This window comes from Doryrhamphus excisus, linkage group LG21, assembly GCF_037039965.1.
Source record: "Doryrhamphus excisus strain RoL-2023G ecotype Guam linkage group LG21, RoL_Dexc_Guam_v1.1, whole genome shotgun sequence".
NCBI lineage: Eukaryota > Metazoa > Chordata > Actinopteri > Syngnathiformes > Syngnathidae > Doryrhamphus > Doryrhamphus excisus.
Genome location: NC_136377.1, coordinates 1487239 through 1507531, shown reverse-complemented (window position 1 = coordinate 1507531; position 20293 = coordinate 1487239). Strand labels below are relative to the sequence as shown.

Below are 20293 nucleotides of genomic sequence, written 5' to 3'. Positions count from 1 at the left end.
ATTAACCTAGCATGTTTTTGGAATGCGGGAGGAAACCGGAGTACCCGGAGAAAACCCACACAGAGATGGCCGAGGGTGGGATTGAACCCGGGTCTCCTTGCTGTGAGGTCTGCGCGCAAATTTTTGCTCCTTTTTTTTTGCAACTTTTTTGCTCCTGATATTATGACAATAAAATAAATAAAATAAATAAAATAAATAAAATAAATAAAATAAATAAAATAAATAAAAACTCAAAATAAATATGAATAAGTAAAATAAATAAATAAAAATAAATAAAAATAAAAATTAATAATTTGACTTTCTTGTGAAATTACTGCCGATTTTGTCGTTGAGTTGTAGGTTTCTCGTTTAATTCTATTTTTTAGAATGTGCAATAGGCCAATAAAAAGACAACCGCGGGCCACAAATGGCCCCTGGGCCACACTAAGGACACCCCTGATGTACTCTGTGTCGGTCGCCGGTCAATATGGATGGCGTCTTGTCATGTTTATTTTGCTTTTTGCTTGAGTCCAACTGCGTTTTTAAGAAAATGTGCCTGTTGAATACAAGAGATTACTCCTAGTAAAATATGAAGGTGGATATTACACTGGCTATTATAAAGGTAATATGTGTAACACTACATGTTGTCAATTATTGGAATAGAGAAGTTGTGTTGTATTACTAAATTCCAACTCTTAAAATGTGAGTACTTTGAACAGAAATGGACATTTATTGGAGAAGTTCTTCATTCCAGTCAACTGCTGTAGTGTTTACTTACTATTCCCACTAGATGGCACTATAACCCTGACTTCATGTCATGTAACCATTTGAGATGCTGATGCACCAACATCATTGTTAGCTCTTCTTGGTCTCTCTTTCCAGAAAAGAACTATTTTCAGTGTAGTTGTGTCGTGTAAATATCCATGGCAAACATAAGCACACCAAAAAGATAAGCCATACTGAAAAATAACATTTATTTTATCAGATGTAGTGTACTGATTGCTGATTTCTATTCATGTCTATGCAAGGTTTAACCTAATACAGGTATCATTTATTTGTAAAGATAGAGATACAGCATAGCATAGGAGAGGACGGGTCTTATGTTTATGTTTTGCTAAAGTCAGATAAAAGCTAAAACCTGTCGTTTGCATACATGCTGTTGTGTCGCGGCTGAGAAATAAATCATTGAGCGTTCGCTGATCAATTCCGACTCATTTGGGACACATGAGCACTCCGATCCAATCAGATTACTCCGTCCCCCAGTGGCCATATTTACACGGCGTGCAGTATTGCTATGATATGCTGTAATGCGTGAAACAACTTTGTGTTTGCTCGGGCGAAACAATAATAATTAATGCTGTTACATTTATGACATGTTTGGCGGGAAATGTCACATAAACACATGATTCATGCTCCCATTTAGATTTCCGAGATGTAAGCAAATGACATCTCAAGTTATTGGTTGTCTAAAATCATCACACAGTCACCTAACACCCAAAAGGTAGGTAAGAAATATGCAATAAAGTACCAATACGAGTTTAAATAAAACAACTATTTTAACGGTTTCCCATCAGACATTTCTTCCCAGAAACATATTTCATTGGCCATGGCTGCCGGGGTGGGGGTGGGGGACTGGGGGCGCTGCTATGGCTGGTGGGCAAGCAAATGACTGACATCTCAAATTATTGGTTGTCTAAAATCATCACACAGTAACCTAACACCCAAAAGGCAGGTAAGAAATATGCAATAAAGTACCAATACGAGTTTAAATAAAACAACTATTTTAACGTTTTCCCATCATACATTTCTTCCCAGAAACATATTTCATTGGCCATGGCTGCCGGGGTGGGGGGGGGCTGCTATGGCTGGTGGGCAAGCAAATGACTGACATCTCAAATTATTGGTTGTCTAAAATCATCACACAGTAACCTAACACTCAGCATTCATTAGTAATATCCACGGCAAGTTCATTATAAAGTGCTTAATAGGCATATAAATCTGAAACGTAAGCAGAAAGTGTCACATGTCAAGGATGCGTTTTGACATTTGCCTTATTTACACATTGTACACGAATCCAAGTTCGGTACAACGATTCTTTGACAATCATAACGGTGAACAGGTGACGCCCACGTCCTCCGAATGGTCGCAGTTGTGCACATCCCAGCCGATGTGAGAGCAATGCAGCAGGGAGTCTTCTTTGCCGGTGCACTTGAGATTGTCCATCAGGATTGTTCCCGTGCCGGGCCCAAAGTGGGCCTCCCCCCATGCTGTTGAAGCCGTCCCGCAGCCCATCTGCCGGCACACGACCATGGCGTCAGCGATGTCCCAGGCGTCATCGCACACGGTGCCCCATTCGGATTTGAGGAACATCTCCACGCGACCCTCGCAGGGGTCCTCACCACCAATCAGTCTCAGACTTCCTGTAGAAAGAAGGAAGTCTTCAACAAAACGCACCTAAGAGGCGGTAGAGAAGGAAAATGATGGTTGCAGTCGTCCGTGATGCAAACCGATACCTTCAGCAAGCGATGTGGAGATATTGGCCATCATGACCGGTGCCCTGGAGGGTTCTTCAGATTGGCCAAAGTCACGGGCAAGTCCTAATCCGCTGATGGGTTGGAACGCTGGGAAAAGCAAACATTTATAAATATTAGAAAATAAGTGATTTCACTTAAATATGTAAATATTAGTCAACAGCAACACAGCTATTTTTAGATGAAACTTTTTATTATTCATTTTCCAGCCAATCACAGGGCACATATAGACAAACAACCATTCACACTCAAATTCATACCTATGGACAATTTGGAGTCGCTAATTAACCTAGCATGTTTTTTGGAATGTGGGAGGAAAACCGGAGTACCCGGAGAAAACCCACACATGCACGGGGAGAACATGCAAACTCCACACAGAGATGGCCGAGGGTGGAATTGAACCCTGGTCTCCTAGCTGTGAGGTCTGCGCGCTAACCACTCAACCGCCTTGCAGCCCTAACTCTCATTATGTCAACTATATTGGGGAATGTGAGTGTAAAATTGACTATAGGGGTGTTAGTTCATGTCTAAAGGGCTCTACTAATGTTCATTCATTCATTCATTTTCTACCGCTTATCCTCACGAGGGTCACGGGGGTGCTGGAGCCTATCCCAGCTGTCTTCAGGGGCGAGAAGCGGGGTACACCCTGGACTGGTGGCCAGCCAATCACAGGGCACATATAGACAAACAACCATTCACACTCACATTCATACCTATGGACAATTTGGAGTCGCTAATTAACCTAGCATGTTTTTGGAATGTGGGAGGAAACCGGAGTACCCGGAGAAAACCCACGCATGCACGGGGAGATGGCCGAGGGTGGAATTGAACCCTGGTCTCCTAGCTGTGAGGTCTGCGCGCTAACCACACGACCACCGTGCCGCCCACATTTTATTATATCTTATGTTAATTTTTTTGTATTATTTTATATTTAATTTTATTTTGAAGAGACGGGCATTGACTGGCTACCACTGCCGACCCGCCAACTGGAGAGCAGTGTGGTTGATGGTTCAAACGCCCTGTGTAAGTTCAACCCAAACTGATGACATCTTCTCCTGGCCAAAAGTATGTATTTAATAGTAGTATTTATGTATTTAATAGCAGTAGATTTACTATCAACGGAAAATGAGTTGACACGGTACTCCACACAGAGATGGCCGAGGGTGGAATTGAACCCTGGTCTCCTAGCTGTGAGGTCAGTGCGCTAACCACTTGACCACCGTGCCGCTCCATTATTTATTAAGGGAGAATTCAAATTCATATTTGAAAGTGTTTGACGATCTGGAACATTTGTCGTCTACTCGAAGAGAAAAATTCCACTTGAGCCTTACGTGAACAGACAACTCCAGCATCCTCATGATGGCCGCAGTTGTGCTGACCCGCGCCCGAGTGCGTGCACTCGGAGATGTCTGTCTCGTCGCCATGACACTCTACATTGTCCAGCAGGATCGGACCCGTGCCATAACCGAAGAAGGCCTTAGACTTGGCCTCGAGAGCATCGCCGCAACCAATCTGCCTACACACCACATCGGCGTTGGCCAAGTCCCAGCCATCGTCACACACGGTCCCCCAGACGTTGTTGTACTGTACTTCCACACGGCCGCTGCAGATGCTCTCTCCGTTGGCCAAGCGGATGCCCATGAAGCCTGCGTGGGAAGACATATTTACACTCGAGTTCTGTCTTATACATTCTGTTTGTATTTAAGCCTACAGTGTTTGTTACCTTTTTTGGTAGCAGTTGTGCTAATACGTTCTGTTGCTGTGACGTCATTATTTGTCACTGGAGGAAAAAAGGATACAATGCGAAACAAATGATTAATTGATTCTTAAAATTGATTAATGGCGTTACATTTATGACATTCTTGGCGGGAAATGTCACAGAAACATATGATTCATGCTCCCATATAGATTTCCTAGATGTAAGCAAATGGCATCTCAACATCCCAAGTTATTGGTTGTCTAAAATCATCACACAGTCACCTAACACCCAAAAGGTAGGTAAGAAATATGCAATAAAGTACCAATACGAGTTTATATAAAACAACAATTTTAACGGTTTCCCATCATACATTTCTTCCCAGAAACATATTTCATTGGCCATGGCTGACGGGGGGTGGGGGGTGGGGGGTGGGCGCGCTGCTATGGCTGGTGGGCAAGCAAATGACTGACATCTCAAGTTATTGATTGTCTAAAATCATCACACAGTCACCTAACACCCAAAAGGTAGGTAAGAAATATGTAATAAAGTACCAATACGAGTTTAAATAAAACAACAATTTTAATGGTTTCCCATCATACATTTCTTCCCAGAAACATATTTCATTGGCCATGGCTGACGGGGGGTGGGGGCTGGGCGCGCTGCTATGGCTGGTGGGCAAGCAAATGACCAGCTATGGCTGGTGGGGCAAGCAAATGACTGACATCTCAAGTTATTGATTGTCTAAAATCATCACACAGTCACCTAACACCCAAAAGGTAGGTAAGAAATATGTAATAAAGTACCAATACGAGTTTAAATAAAACAACAATTTTAACGTTTTCCCATCATACATTTCTTCCCAGAAACATATTTCATTGGCCATGGCTGACGGGGGGTGTGGGCGGGGGGGGTGCTGCTATGGCTGGTGGGCAAGGAAATGACCAGCTACGGCTGGTGGGGCAAGCAAATGACTGACATCTCAAGTTATTGGTTGTCTAAAATCATCACACAGTCACCTAACACCCAAAAGGTAGGTAAGAACCAACCTTCCGTTTTCATTGTTGACCAGATCCCAGATCCCTGGCTTCCAGTGGAAGGGTGAACTGTGGGCGCATGGGGGGTTTCTGTACCTGGATAGAAGAGAAATGAGACTAGCTAAGAAACTCACCAGGAAAACCTACAAAGCAAAACCACCCATGATACTGGAACCCTGACTAAATTGTTTGTAATTGTTTATGATTAGATGATTATGAACCAAGGTACCAAAACTTTTAGACGTTTTAAGGCCCAGAGTAGCATACCAGAGCAGGTGACCCCGGCGTCTTCATGATGGCCGCAGTTGTGGTTGCCCCAACCAAGGTGGACACATTTAGTCAACTGCAGCTCGTGTCCCTGACAGTCGATATTGTCCAGAAAAATATGCCCGGTGCCGAAACCATACTCGGAGTTGGTGTGAGCAGAAAGGGCGGCGCCGCAGCCGAGCTGCCGGCACACAACTTGAGCCTCTTTCATGTCCCAATCATCGTCGCACACCGTCCCCCACTTTCCCTGGTAGTAGATCTCCACCCGGCCCCCACACGCGTCTTGTCCATCCACTAGACGGATTTTGCCATCTAAAAAGGGGAGAAATATTTATTAGGTGCGTTACACATTTTTCCGGAAGAATGCATAGTAATATCAACACGGGCTGGGCGGGTTGATCCAAATATCCACGGTATCGATACCAATTTCCCCCCCATTGACCGCCATTCATTTGACACTCTGTCATATTTTCAGACATTTTCCCCCCCATTGACCGCCATTCATTTCACACTTTGTCATATTTTCAGTCCCAACGGGGTGTGTTTGAACGTCAGGCCGGGGGCCTGAAGGCTTGGGGCGGCCGGACAGCATGAGGAGGCCCGCTGCAGGATGCACGGAAATCTTGGAAATAAGCCCCCCCGTCGGCTGTTTTACCTTCTCCCAAAGGTAAATCCCGAAAATCCCTGGTCCCAACGGGGCAAGTTTAAAAGTAAGGCCGAACCCCTGGAGCCCCGAGGCGGCCTGGAAGTGGGACGAAATGCCGCTGGAAGGGTGTCGAATATTCTCATTCCTCTAGTTTTTTGTATTTTCGGGATATTACTGAAAATGGTTCTGTTGTCTGTTGAAACTGTTTAGGTTGTCTTCAGAGACATTTCCCGTCTGAGTAGGCTTCATCTTATCATGCTCAAAGACTAGATAGGACAGCTCCAGGGGACACTTTGGACATCCCTGTTTTGAGTATTGTTCTATTACTACAGTAAACCTCGGATATATCGGATTCAATTGTTCCCACTGGTTTTGTCCGATATAAGCGAAATCCGTTATATGCGTATACCGGAAAATGTCAGTTTTCGGATTTATATCCGGATTTATATCCGGCTATTGACAAGTCGGCAAGTTCCCATACATTTCAATAGCATGTGACGTCATTATCGTTTGCACTTACGTTTATCGTTTGGTTTCTAAACCTCGCTAATAGCAACAAGAAGGCATTTCTACAGATTTGAGATTTTTTTTTTAATTTCGTTGTACATGCTCATGTACATGTCCGTAATTCATACAAAGATGTTATAATCTTCAGCTTTGGCTGTGAACATGGATCAAAGATGGATCAAAGGCCACGATGCGGCCATCCGATATATGCGAGCGAAATTGGAACGGGACTGGAGATTTTGTCCGAAATAGGCGAAATTCCTTATATGCAATGAATTTTTATTGGAAATGCATTACAGAAAAATTGGTTCTTTTTTATCTGTCCGTTGTGAGCAAATTTCCGATATATCCGAGGTTTACTGTACATTGATAAATTGTTGACAAATACGTAAAATTCTGTAAAATTATCCTGTGTTTTATTCTGGACACAAACAGTCCTAAAATTATTCAATGATCTTAAAAATGTTGCGGTAAAAAGTTGACTTACCAGACTGTGAGTTCTTGGAATGCTTTGTGGTAACATCCCCGGAAGTATTTGCTCCTGCAACCAGTGGTTCTAACGGCAGAATAAAAAAAAACACTTCCATTAGTTGTCCGTTACTACCCCAGATAAATAAACGACACGACTGAACACCTTAGTCTTTCCAAGTTTTATTACCTCGGCATATGATGGCCACGTCCTCGTAGTGGTAACAGTTGTGTACACCCCAGCTGAGACTGTCACACTGACCAAGGTTTGTTTCGCCCCCTCTGCAGTCCACGTTATCCAGCGCAATGAGTCCCGAGCCTTGTCCGTACTGGGAGCTGCTGCCCACCGCCACAGCCACGCCGCAGTTCAGCTGGCGACACACAACTTGGGCGTCCACCATGTCCCAGTCATCATCGCAGACTGTGCCCCAGGTATCGTTGTAGCGCACCTCCACGCGGCCCTCGCATCTGTTGCGCCCGTTTAACAGTTCCACTTTTAAAAGACAAGTGAATCGTCAGTGGCGCCCGGCTGACGGTTTTGAATCGTTTGAATTCGTGGCAATCAAAGTTGTGTCTGATTCTGATTCCAAGACTTCTTGGATCTGCCGTGGCGTCCGGCAGAGGTGGGAACAAGTCGGTCTCAAGAAAGTCTCAGGTCTTTACTCTCAGGTCTCAACCAACTTTTGTGGTAGACTGTGGTGTGTTATTAGTCATAACGTAAATTGAATATCTAGTATTCTGTATATGTAGTGGCGGCATGGTGGTCGAGTGGTTAGCGCGCAGACCTCACAGCTAGAAGGACTGGGGTTCAATTCCACCCTTGGCCATCTCTGTTGCATGTTCTCCCCGTGGGTTTTCCCCGGGTACTCCGGTTTCCTCCCACATTCCAAAAACATGCTAGGTTCATTGTCCATAGGTATGAATGTGAGTGTGAATGGTTGTTTGTCTATATGTGCCCTGTGATTGGCTGGTGTACCCCGCCTCTTGCCCAAAGACAGCTGGGATAGGCTCCAGCTCCGCGCGACCCTCATGAGGAAAAGCGGTAGAAAATCAATGAATGAATGTATATGTAGTATTACCTTACATTACATTACCTTTACCATTAACAACAGCACGTAGTCATGGAGTCAGCCATGGCAGGTGGAATATATATCATGTGGGAACTCTGATAGAGTGAACAAAAGTTCTCCTCACATTCAGTGTGGAAGTGGTAGGTTTGGGGCTTTTTAAGTTTAAAAAAAATAATAATTTGAGGATAATAATAATTTAAGAATTGTGTAATGTGTTTTAAGTAATGAATAACAGGAGTGTAAAGGTGAGTTAGTTCATGTCCGTTAAAATCCATATTTAGACATTTAGAAATTTTATTTGTTAGTCGAATCCTTTGAATGAGGACTTGACGCGGTCACTTGACAATATTTTCAAGTCATCAGACTAAAGTCCAAGTTAAGTCCCGAGTCATTGATGTCAAAGTCATCAAACATTGCGACTGGAGTGTGACTCAAATGATAAATATCCGATTCCATACGTTTCCATTCCACTACCGTGACTCAAACGTCAAAGTGGGCCACACGAGTTAAAAAGATCTGAATTGGGTCACTTGAACCATGCAAAAGTAAAGTAACTTTAGAGGCGCTGGTTCAACACGCAACTGCTCCGATTTAAGGATATAATACCTTCTGGGAGAAGTAGTAGTTTTTCCGTAGTAAGGGTACACGACCCTTGGAAGTGAATGAGGAAAAGGATGTCGGACAGGTTGCTGTGACCTTGTTTGGAAGGCCTTAGGCATTGATTCACTTCTGTCTTTTTTTCCAAGCAAGATATCAACACTCATTGACTGTATTCTTTGTGGTGGCCTGGCTTGCTTTTTAGTCCGGGTCATGAGATTCTGGGGCAGGTCTATGTACTGTACGTAGGTGTCGGTGTTGTAATTCATGCTTACCGTCGTAATGCCTCCTCACTGGGGATTGCAAGTTATTGGCTGAAACGGGCAACAGGAGAAGATAGGGTACAGTGAGAATATTATCACGTTACAGATCAGGAAAAAGCCAAGTTGTCATTCAGAATTGAACCACCGGCTACACGTGATGTGCTTTTTCCTGCAGGAGTTTCTGGCTCTCTTCAAAAGACATTCTCACACCTCAGGAATTGTGTCTCGGGTTTCACTAACACAAAGCCCTCACGGGCAATTTAGCGTTTCAGAACATCACAGCTAATGTAGGTCATTTCACAGGCCTCTCCCTTTTGTATTCAATATTCAAACATATGCATTTCACATGCGATACTAGCGACACTGTTTCACGTTCACATCATTCACATGGAAGGTTAGTGTTTGTAGGACACGCTTCCTCCTTTCATGAAAATGAAATGGTTACTTACGTGGTAAATCCCGTCGGTTGACTTTCAGGTCTCCTGAAATTAGAAGAAATCACAATACACAAATTACTATTTGTTGGAAAAGAAAAATGGAAACATTTCACATAATACCTAATACAAAATACACAATACATAGTCTCGTGTTGTTTCGATGCAGACAAAAACAAACAGACAAAAAACAGACTGTGTACATATATTTATACTGTTTATTCTGTATATTTTGTATTTTCATTTTTTTTAATAGATTTGTCTGCACCTACTTCACTAAAACAAATTCCTAGTATGTGTTTGATCATACCTGGCAATAAAACCATTTCTGATTCTGAAAAAGTCTACAGTCATGGGCAAAATATTTGAGTTTGACACAAGTTTTGGTTTTGACAAAGTTTGATCATACCTGGCAATAAAACCATTTCTGATTCTGATTCTGAAAAAGTCTACAGTCATGGGCAAAATATTTGAGATTGACACAAGTTTTGGTTTTGACAAAGTTTGATCATACCTGGCAATAAAACCATTTCTGATTCTGATTCTGAAAAAGTCTACAGTCATGGGCAAAATATTTGAGATTGACACAAGTTTTGGTTTTGACAAAGTTTGATCATACCTGGCAATAAAACCATTTCTGATTCTGATTCTGAAAAAGTCTACAGTCATGGGCAAAATATTTGAGATTGACACAAGTTTTGGTTTTGACAAAGTTTCCGTCTTCGGTTCAGTAAGTTTGCTTCTTATTGGCCGCTACAATAAGTTTACGTAGAGTTAAAATGTTCAGTATTGACCCTTTTTCAATTCACCGTGGCATGGGATTAAGGTCTTAGGGATTTCCTGGCTATGGACCCAAAATGGCAATGCTAGAACTTTTGCCTCAAGCATTGTATGTCACCAAACTGTTCTTTGGTGGTCAGGAGAAGTTGCTTTCGGGGGACAAGAAGTCTTCTTTCAAAAGTCTTCACCATACTGTTCGAGCAAGCGCTGCATTGGTGGTGTCCCGATCCCTTACATGTAACGAAGGTTAACAGAGAAAAAACAAAGATTCCAAGCTGTTTTAAAGCTTCCAGTCTGTTATTCTCATTCAATCAGGATGACCGAGTCATCTTCAACCTCTGTCCTTGTCAACACTCTCCTATGTTAACCAGCAAATTACTAACATGATGTCAGCTGGTCCATTTGTGGCAGCGCTGAAATGCAGGGGAAATTGTGTTGTTGTTAATTTTCATGGCAAAGAGGGACTTGTCACTCTTTACAATATTCTATTGTAGAGTATACGTAAATTAAAACAATAAAAACAGAGAGAACAGATTTTGTGGAAATTAATATTTACCTGCAAAAGCCTGCAGTTCTCACGCAAAAGGCCTTATCTACACGGAATTCACAAGCAGGAATGCCTGGTGTGTCATTGTTTAAACAACGATGCACCTGACTTGCCATGACTGGAGTTTGACTTGCACAACGACAATAACAAACATGCTGATAAATCTAACAGAATGACAGATTGTTTTTATCCTCGATTGACCTTGAATAGATTGGACAGGTGCATCGGTGGACTATACAAGTCAAATATTTTCATGCTATCATTCAATACACTTGAAGGAGCGTCACTGGTTTAAACAATGATACACTTGACTTGCCATGACTGGAGTTTGAGTTGCACAACAATAACAAACATGCTGTTAAACATAACAGAGTGACAGTTTGTTTTTATCCTCGATTGACCCTGAATAGATTGGACAGGTGCACCGCTGGACTGTACAAGTCAAATATTCTCATGCTGCGATACAATACACTTGAAATAAATAACTGGCGGTGAATAGTTGTGATGCTGTCAGTGAAACAGATTCCAGCTCAATTCAAAGTAACTTAAGTGTTTGTGCATCTTCAGCCTCTGTCCTTGTCAACACTCTCCTATGTTAACCAGCAAATCGCATGATGACGTCAACATGATGTCAGCTGGTCCTTTTGTGGCAGGGCTGAAATGCAGTGGAAATTGGGTTTTTGTTTATTTTCATGACACTCAACTAAAATCTCCTCCCAGGTACACTGGAGCTTTAGTTTTTGTACGCCATCAGCTGACATCAACATGCTGGTCCTTTTGTGGCAGGGCTGAAATGCAGTGGAAATTGTGTTTTTGTTTATTTTCATGACACTCAACTAAAATCTCTTCCCAGGTACACTGGAGCTTTGGTTTTTGTACGCCATCAGCTGACATCAACATGCTAGTCGTTTTGTGGCAGGGCTGAAATGCAGTGGAAATTGGGTTTTCGTTTATTTTCATGACACTCAACTAAAATCTCCTCCCAGGTACACTGGAGCTTTAGTTTTTGTACACCCCAGTTTTTGTACGCCATCAGCTGACTATCAACATGCTGGTTCTTTTGTGGCAGGGCTGAAATGCAGTGGAAATTGGGTTTTCGTTTATTTTCATGACACTCAACTAAAATCTCCTCCCAGGTACACTGGAGCTTTGGTTTTTGTACGCCCCAGCTTGGTACCATTTGGTTAAAAACAATAAACAAATAAAAACTTAATTAATAGTAAAACATAATTTAAAAAAATTAAAAATAAATAATAAAAAATAACAATAAATGATACATAATATTAATATTAATTAATAATAAATATATTAATAAAATTAATAATAAAATCAATAAATATGTATCTATTTTTGTACGCTGTCTCATATGACCAAACAGTTCCAAAACAAACCAAAGCTAGGGTCAATCAGGACACCATATTGTGATTTAAAATATATATATACATATAGTATATATAAAACAAGCATTTACAATAAGTGAGATGTTGTGGAAAAAAGTATAGCTGATATTTGTGTAATGGTACTGCACAGTGAGAGATAATGAGCTACATTGCAGTATGAGTATTTCGGCCCACTCACCAAATCGTGACAACACACTGACAGCCACCAGGATGCAGGACCCGAGCAACGTCACCAATAGCCAGATCATGGGATTCCAACACCGCCACGCGCTCTCCGCCACGCGCTGGCCTCGCATGGCTGCCTGACTGACCATCTGCTTGGAACACATTTGCACACTTTGACACTCTCATTCTACAACAAACAAATCACTTCAGTGTGTCCTAGTTCCGCTGTAGCCTAAATATGCTATCGGATTGTTTTCCGGTTGTGCCTGCAGCTGCGGTGCTTATTGATAATTGTGTGCAGAACGGAGTGCAGACTTTGGAAAACGAGCAGTTAGAATCCAAATAGTTCAGAGAGATCCTGTGAAATGCGAGGCAGGGAGTGAGTTTTCCCTTTGGCGACAGGTGGGAAGCAAAGGGCAGGTGTCACCTGTGTTGTGATTTTCCATATTGTGGGGGATTCCCTTGAGACTAAGAATTTTGGGATTTACCGACTATCACTCAGCAATCAAGGGTAGCTAATACAGGAGGAAGCCAACATTCTTCTAAGGGACAACGTGTGATGAATGACAATTTTCAGGGTAAAACAGGTGAAATGTGTGAAAAGTATTTGTATATTCATTCATTCATTTTCTACCGCTTTTTCCTCACGAGGGTCGCGGGGGATGCTGGAGCCTATCCCAGCTGTCTTTGGGTGAGAGACGGGATAGACCCTGGACTGGTGGCCAGCCAATCACAGGGCACATATAGACAAACAACCATTCACACTCACATTCATACCTATGGACAATTTGGAGTCGCTAATCGCTAATTAGCCTAGCATGTTTTTGGAATGCACGCATGCACGGGGAGAACATGCAAACGCCACACAGAGATGGCCGAGGGTGGAATTGAACCCTGGTCTCCTCGCTGTGAGGGCTGCGCGCTAACCACTAGACCGCCGTGCCGCCCTGCCTCTTATCCTATTTTACAAGTTTATTTTACAAGTGTAAAGGTGACTATAGGGGTGTTATTTCATGTCTGCAAGGCTCTAATAATGTTAAAAAGAAGGTCATAAATTCATTCATTTTGTACCGCTTTTCCTCACAAGGGTCACGGTGGTGCTGGAGCCTATCCCAGCTATCCCAATTTGGAGTCGGCAATTAACCTAGAGGAAACCGGAATACCCGGAGAAAACCCACGCATGCACAGGGAGAACATGCAAACACCACACAGAGACCGCCGTGCCGCCCTGCCTCTTATCCTATTTTACAAGTTTATTTTACAAGTGTAAAGGTGACTATAGGGGTGTTATTTCATGTCTGCAAGGCTCTAATAATGTTAAAAAACATATTTAGAAGGTCATAAATTAAACAAAAAAAAAAAGATTTTCTATGCTCAAACTATGAAAATATTCCATTTAGTAATATTGAATCCGGCCCGCACGGTGGACAAGTGGTGTTTGCATATTTCCCCCGCCATTCCAAAACCATGCTAGGTTAATTGGCGACTCCAAATTGTCCATAGGTATGAATGTGAGTGTGAATGGAGATGGAATTGAACTCGGGTGTCCTAGCTGTGAGGTCTGTGCGCTAACCACACGTCCACCGTGCTTTCCACCCCAGCTTTGTGATATCAAATTTTATTTTTATAAAATTTTATTAGCTACACTAATTGACTTTGTCACCTACTGTGTAAAAATGCTAAATTGTTGACATTGTTCAGATAGCTTAGCATAAATTGATTGGAATTAGCACCTTTAACGGGCAAAGTGTGCCCCCCCCCGCGTCCTTTAATTTTCCTGTACGCAACCCTCAGTGGAAAAAGTTTGGACCCCCCCGGTATCATGACTTTTGGAGATGGCAGTGTTTGGGTTATTTGTCTTTTCCGTCGTAGAATTCCCCCTGACCTTACACAGGAATGTGTATTTGGGAATGATGAGAGGCGAATTTGATATTGGCCCCTGGAGATAGTGGACATTCCGGACTCGGGGGCACAAAAAGACATTTCTGCTTTCTATGGCCGCCGTCGTCAGGCATAAACACTGCTTCCTGTAATCTGTCACTAAAACGCTTCAGCACCTGATGACACTGCAGGGGCGCCTCTCATCTCCTGGACAACAGGACGGGGGGGGGGGGGGGGGGGGGGTACTGTATGCTTCACTCTCTTGCTCATCTCCGGTACGTTTTGGCCAATTGGAAGGACAGGAGCGAGTGGCTAGTTTTATTTAGCTCCTATTTTTTTTTAACAAATAACAAATCAAAGACATGATATAAACAAGAAATGAAAGAGGAAAAATGTTCCATTCCTAATGATATTATATAGCACAGAGAATAATGCTTAAACTCCCTTTTCACTTCGCTATGCTGAGAAATAGCTAAAAGATCTCCAAAATATTTGTCAAAAATACCAAAATACGCCAACGAAGTTTAGTTCAATTGAAATATTTTTCATATCTTTAGCCACGGGTACTGTATGCTTCACTCTCTCGCTCATCTCCGGTACGTTTTGGCCAATTGGAAGGACAGGAACGAGTGGCTAGTTTTATTTAGCTCCTTTTTTTTAAACAAATAACAAATCAAAGACATGATATAAACAAGAAATGAAAGAGGAAAAATGTTCCATTCCTAATGGATATTATATAGCACAGAGAATAATGTTTAAACTCCCATTTTCATTTCCCTATGCTGAGAAATAGCTAAAAGATCTCCAAAATATTTGTCAAAAATGCCAAAATACGCCAACAAAGTTTAGTTTAATTGAGATATTTTTCAGTTAAATTAACAGGATGTGAATTAGTACATGAAGTACTGCAGTGTCAAAAATGCCAAAATACGCCAATGAAGTTTAGTTCAATTGAGATATTTTTCAGTTAAATTAACAGGATGTGAATTAGTACATGAAGTACTGCAGTGTATAGTTTTTATTATCAACTTTGACAAAGCGGACAGACAGGGATTATAATATATACTGTAAAGTGTAGCACGTTTTGTCAAAATATACATTTGCATTTATAGAATTGGAGATAATAAAGCTAAATTAATCAAAATGATACATACCTGTTTGCGAAAATGTCCCAAAATATGACTAAACAAAAAAAAAAAATGTATACACAGAGAGCGCGGATAGAAAAAAAATAATAATTCCACGTCTCCTGAATAGCACAGAAACTTCAGAAAATCTCCAGCCGCTCGTCTCTTAGGTCTTTCATCTCCTCAGCTTGTGCCTGACTATAAATATCTGGCTTTGGCGCCAGCGATTACGTAAAACAATAAATAACGCATCTTTGTTTATGATGTTCCACCCGCCTATATTTACAAAGCAGGAGGGGCAAAACAAACAAAGAAGGAAAGCCAACACTTCATTGGTAACCTTGCATCTCCTGTTACAGGTAAAGCTCCCTCATGGTCCCGTCCCACTCGTCGGCACACTCTCATTGGGAGAGAGGACCGCTCAGATTGTGTGTGTGTGTGTGTGTGTGTGTGTGTGTGTTTTTGCATTTTTGGGTGTGGCGACACAGACTCAGAAACACAAAATGACTTGCTGAGAAAATTATATTTAAAGCTTAATTTTTTCCAAGATGATATACCCTGACAAACCCTAAGGATTGTAAACTGGTCAAAGCGCCTCGGTTAACATCCGCCCCGGTTACCATATATTTCGGTTCATTCATTCATTTTCTACCGCTTTGCCTCACAAGGGTCGCAGGGGTGCTGGAGCCTATCCCAGCTGTCTTCGGGCGAGAGGCGGGGTACACCCTGGACTGGTGGCCAGCCAATCACAGGGCACATATAGACAAACAACCATTCACACTCACATTCATACCTATGGACAATTTGGAGTCGCTAATTAACCTAGCATGTTTTTGGAATGTGGGAGGAAACACTTTCCGGAGGAAACCGGGGAGAACATCTCCACACTCCAAACTCCACACAGAGATGGCCGAGGGTGGAATTGAACCCTGGTCTCCTAGCTGTGAGGTCTGCGCTCTAACCACTAGACCGCCCTGCCGACTATATTTTGGTTAACAACCAAAATATTTGTTCAACTTTGCCCAGACTTGCGTTCGCCGACTTGTCTCGTGTCCAGAATACCGCCTGGTTTGTCTGTGCGGCCATCTTGGATGAAGTGCACAAACATACTTGCATAGCGGGCCACGGGCGCCATTACGTACATCACCAAGCGCATGGACCGCACCAACGAGAAAGACGATGGACTCTACCGAGACAAGGGTGCAAAACCTCAGAAAATGACATGTAATATCGGTATGACATGTAACTATCGGTATGACACGTAACTATCGGTGTGACATGTAACTATCGGTATGACACGTAACTATCGGTATGACACGTAACTATCGGTATGACACGTAACTATCGGTGTGACACGTAACTATCGGTATGATACGTAACTATCGGTATGACACGTAACTATCGGTATGATACGTAACTATCGGTATGACACGTAACTATCGGTATGACACGTAACTATCGGTATGATACGTAACTATCGGTATGACACGTAACTATCGGTATGACACGTAACTATCGGTATGATACGTAACTATCGGTATGACACGTAACTATCGGTATGACATGTAACTATCGGTATGACATGTTACTATCGGTATGACACGTAACTATCGGTATGACATGTAACTATCGGTATGACATGTAACTATCGGTATGACACGTAACTATCGGTATGACACGTAACTATCGGTATGACACGTAACTATCGGTGTGACACGTAACTATCGGTATGACACGTAACTATCGGTATGACATGTAACTATCGGTATGACATGTAACTATCGGTATGACACGTAACTATCGGTATGACACGTAACTATCGGTATGACATGCAACTATCGGTATGACATGTAACTATCGGTATGACATGTAACTATCGGTATGACATGTAATATCGGTATGACATGTAATATCGGTATGACATGTAATATCGGTATGACATGTAACTATCGGTATGACACGTAACTATCGGTATGACATGTAACTATCGGTATGACATGTAACTATCGGTATGACACGTAACTATCGGTATGACACGTAACTATCGGTATGACACGTAACTATCGGTATGACACGTAACTATCGGTATGACACGTAACTATCGGTATGACACGTAACTATCGGTATGACACGTAACTATCGGTATGACATGTTACGGCGCAGTGTGGTTTTCATCCTGTTGTGGGAACTGTACGGAATTTTATACTCTCAGCAGGGTCTTTGAGGATGTGTTTTGTGGACTCGGAGAACGGATTTAAGGAATCCTGTAGGTGATTCTCCAGGGATATTGGACCGCCTAATTCAGACGATGAGTCAGTTGGACTCTGTTGGACTCTGTTGGACTCTGCTAGGGCTGCCCCGTCACTGATTCTGTTTCGATTCTGAATTTCTAGAAGCAGCTAGAGCACTGAGCGAATCCGGTTTGGTGGATGCAGAATTGGGTCTCTGGTTTTGTGGATGATGTGGCTCTGCTGTCTTCACCAGAAAGTGACATTGAGCTCTTGCTGGATTGGTTCGCAGCCAAATGTGGGGATCAGCCCTGTAACTGGTCACCGGCACACATCAAGGTAGGGATTTAGGTCCAGTTCTGTTAAAACTCTCCAGATGCTGATGGTTTTGAGGCTGTTGCTTGGCAAATCAAAGTATTGCCGTTGATTGCATTGAGAACAAAGACACCAACTGTCTGTTGGTTGACTTTCCAAACTTTGTCACGTATTGTGAGCTTTTATGAACTGGCATAATGGCATTTTTTGTGTCGCAAGGTCAGCTATTGTTCACGCCTGCAGCAGTTTACATAACTCGGAGATCCTCAGCTCTTAAGGCTTTATGTCACAACTTGGAATCCTCACAATGATATGGGTCAGCTCCTCACTCGTCATCTGGTAATGAGCCATGAATTTAAACTAAACCTATATAGTACAATGCAACTTCCTGACACCTTTTGTCATTGGGCGTATAGCTGAACTAGGTCATGAAGAGGTGCAGTTTTGTATTGCAAGAGCTGCAGTCGTGCGGTACAGTTACAAAATACTACACATCACAGTTTAGAGTTACATCCTGTATATAACAAGTGAGTAGAACTGCCTATACAGTATGTATGACAGAGCCTTGTCAGTTCAACAATTGCACCCGCGCTTCTACCACTCCTTTTTTTGGATACCACGGTCTTATGTAACTTCTTGTATATTCATTCATTCAGGATGAACAAATTAAAATAGTCAATACTTAAATCCGGTCCTGGTATAATTGGAAGCATTAGGGGCTACTGACTTATTTATTTTGTTTCTGAGATTAACTAATAAAGATATTTTATGGTTTTGCAACAAACCCCGTTAGGTTAGTGTACAACAAAATCTAGACTGAAGTGCGGCCCGCAACTTTTGAATATTATTTTATCAAAATGGTTCTTTCTGTTGAATCCGGTATGTCAGTCACATCCACAAATGATGAAAACATAACATCTTTCCTTGTGTTTTTCTTGTAATATCATGATGATGATAATATGCTTTGTCACCTACAGTATCACACAGAACTGAGATGTCTCTTTCGGCTTTTTCAGTCTGTTTAATGTGTAACAAATTAGCATGTACATTAGATTGGTTTTTATTGTTTTTATAAAATGTAAGTAATTGCCCCCTGTGATTATTTAGTAACAGAAAACGTTTGGAAACTCCTTAAACTCTGCACTGAGAGGCCTGGATGCGGTGCACCGGCCGCATTTCACCACTAGTAGTCCTCATCTCACACAACAGCAATTGGACTAATGTTGCCTTTAAGGCTATTAGTAATTTATAAACTTTCACCACTGCGTTGCACAATATTTTTTTGTGATTATTACAAATTATTACAAAAAATAAAGAAACAATACGACTGTACGATACAAAATTATATTAAAAGGGCCACAGAGAAGTGTCCGACAGAAGTGCGCAGACGGAGGCCCCCTGAAGGCAGCATTGTTCCTGGACAGGTCAATTAGAGTAATGGGAATTTCGGCTCTTCAAAGGTAGCTGGTTCTTTTGGCTCGGCTCCCTAAAGGGTATCCAGTGCTCCTGGTTTCTTATATTTTTGTCATGCAAAAAAAGCCTTTGTTTCCTGTTGACCATTTTCATCCCCTTTACAACCCGTGTGTGCGCACTATACAAAATGGAACTATCATTTTGAAAACGGCTCGTGCAGATCGAAGAGCTGTCTCTGAGAGCCGCTTCGTTCGCGAATCGCCCACCGCCAGTCAGTGGGAAGACATGGCTCCTTGCGGATAAACAAACCCCCTCTCGCGTGGCTCCAAGAACTTAACGTAACTAACCTTAACATCGTTTTTATCACTGTAACGTGGAATTTTTAACACGGAATATCAAGTCACAGAAAACGACTGCAATGAAAACGAAGTCACTTTGCACGAATCCGCCATGAGGTGAGTTTGCTCCAAGTTGCGCTAGACATTGACCGTTAAGCTAATGTTGGCTAACTAACCGAATCATTTAACCAGTCGTAGCTAGTTCTAGCTCAGTTTCTCCCGAATTGTATTGCTTGTAATTTTTTGTTCACGTAATACCGTCATTATATTGTAGCCTCACGTAAGCCAATTAAATAGCTGACTGCTAATAAGGCATTGACTGTAGTCCCATTATCTCTGTAATACGAAGCGTCCCTGTGTGTTTACAGTAGTAGTCCATTACAGGGACGTGTTGTCCTTGTTTCCTTCCTTTACATTATCACTTGACAATAACTATTCGTTTAGCTTGAGCTGTAACTTCTGACGAATTCATACATTTATATTAATTTCAAGGAAATATCCAATGACTAATCCATCAAAACATACCTACTACATTCAACTTAAAGTCATAAGAGTCCTGCATTCTTCTATTTTTCTTCCCCTCCTAATCAAATGACTTCATATT

At 42.1% G+C, this 20293-nt stretch overlaps 2 protein-coding genes across 2 annotated transcripts in view; one reads left to right on the top strand and one right to left on the bottom strand.

Moving 5' to 3' along the window:
* Positions 1-764: 764 nt before the first annotated feature.
* LOC131138658 (scavenger receptor cysteine-rich domain-containing group B protein) lies at positions 765-15776 on the bottom strand. Its single transcript, XM_078787479.1, has 12 exons — positions 15427-15776; positions 12401-12539; positions 9511-9543; positions 9074-9112; positions 7322-7624; positions 7151-7219; positions 5511-5822; positions 5256-5339; positions 4234-4290; positions 3842-4156; positions 2493-2600; positions 765-2399 (listed from the first exon to the last, which is right to left on the bottom strand). Exons 2-12 carry the CDS (start codon positions 12534-12536, stop codon positions 2083-2085), a joined length of 1773 nt encoding a protein of 590 aa, XP_078643605.1. The 5' UTR covers positions 12537-12539; positions 15427-15776; the 3' UTR covers positions 765-2082.
* Positions 15777-19599: 3823 nt separating this feature from the next.
* tspoap1 (TSPO associated protein 1) overlaps positions 19600-20293 on the top strand; it is a 36145-nt gene continuing 35451 nt past the window's right edge. The window contains exon 1 of the mRNA XM_078787490.1: positions 19600-19806. The gene's annotated coding sequence lies outside the window, so the exon portion shown is untranslated. The remainder of the gene's footprint in view (positions 19807-20293) is intronic.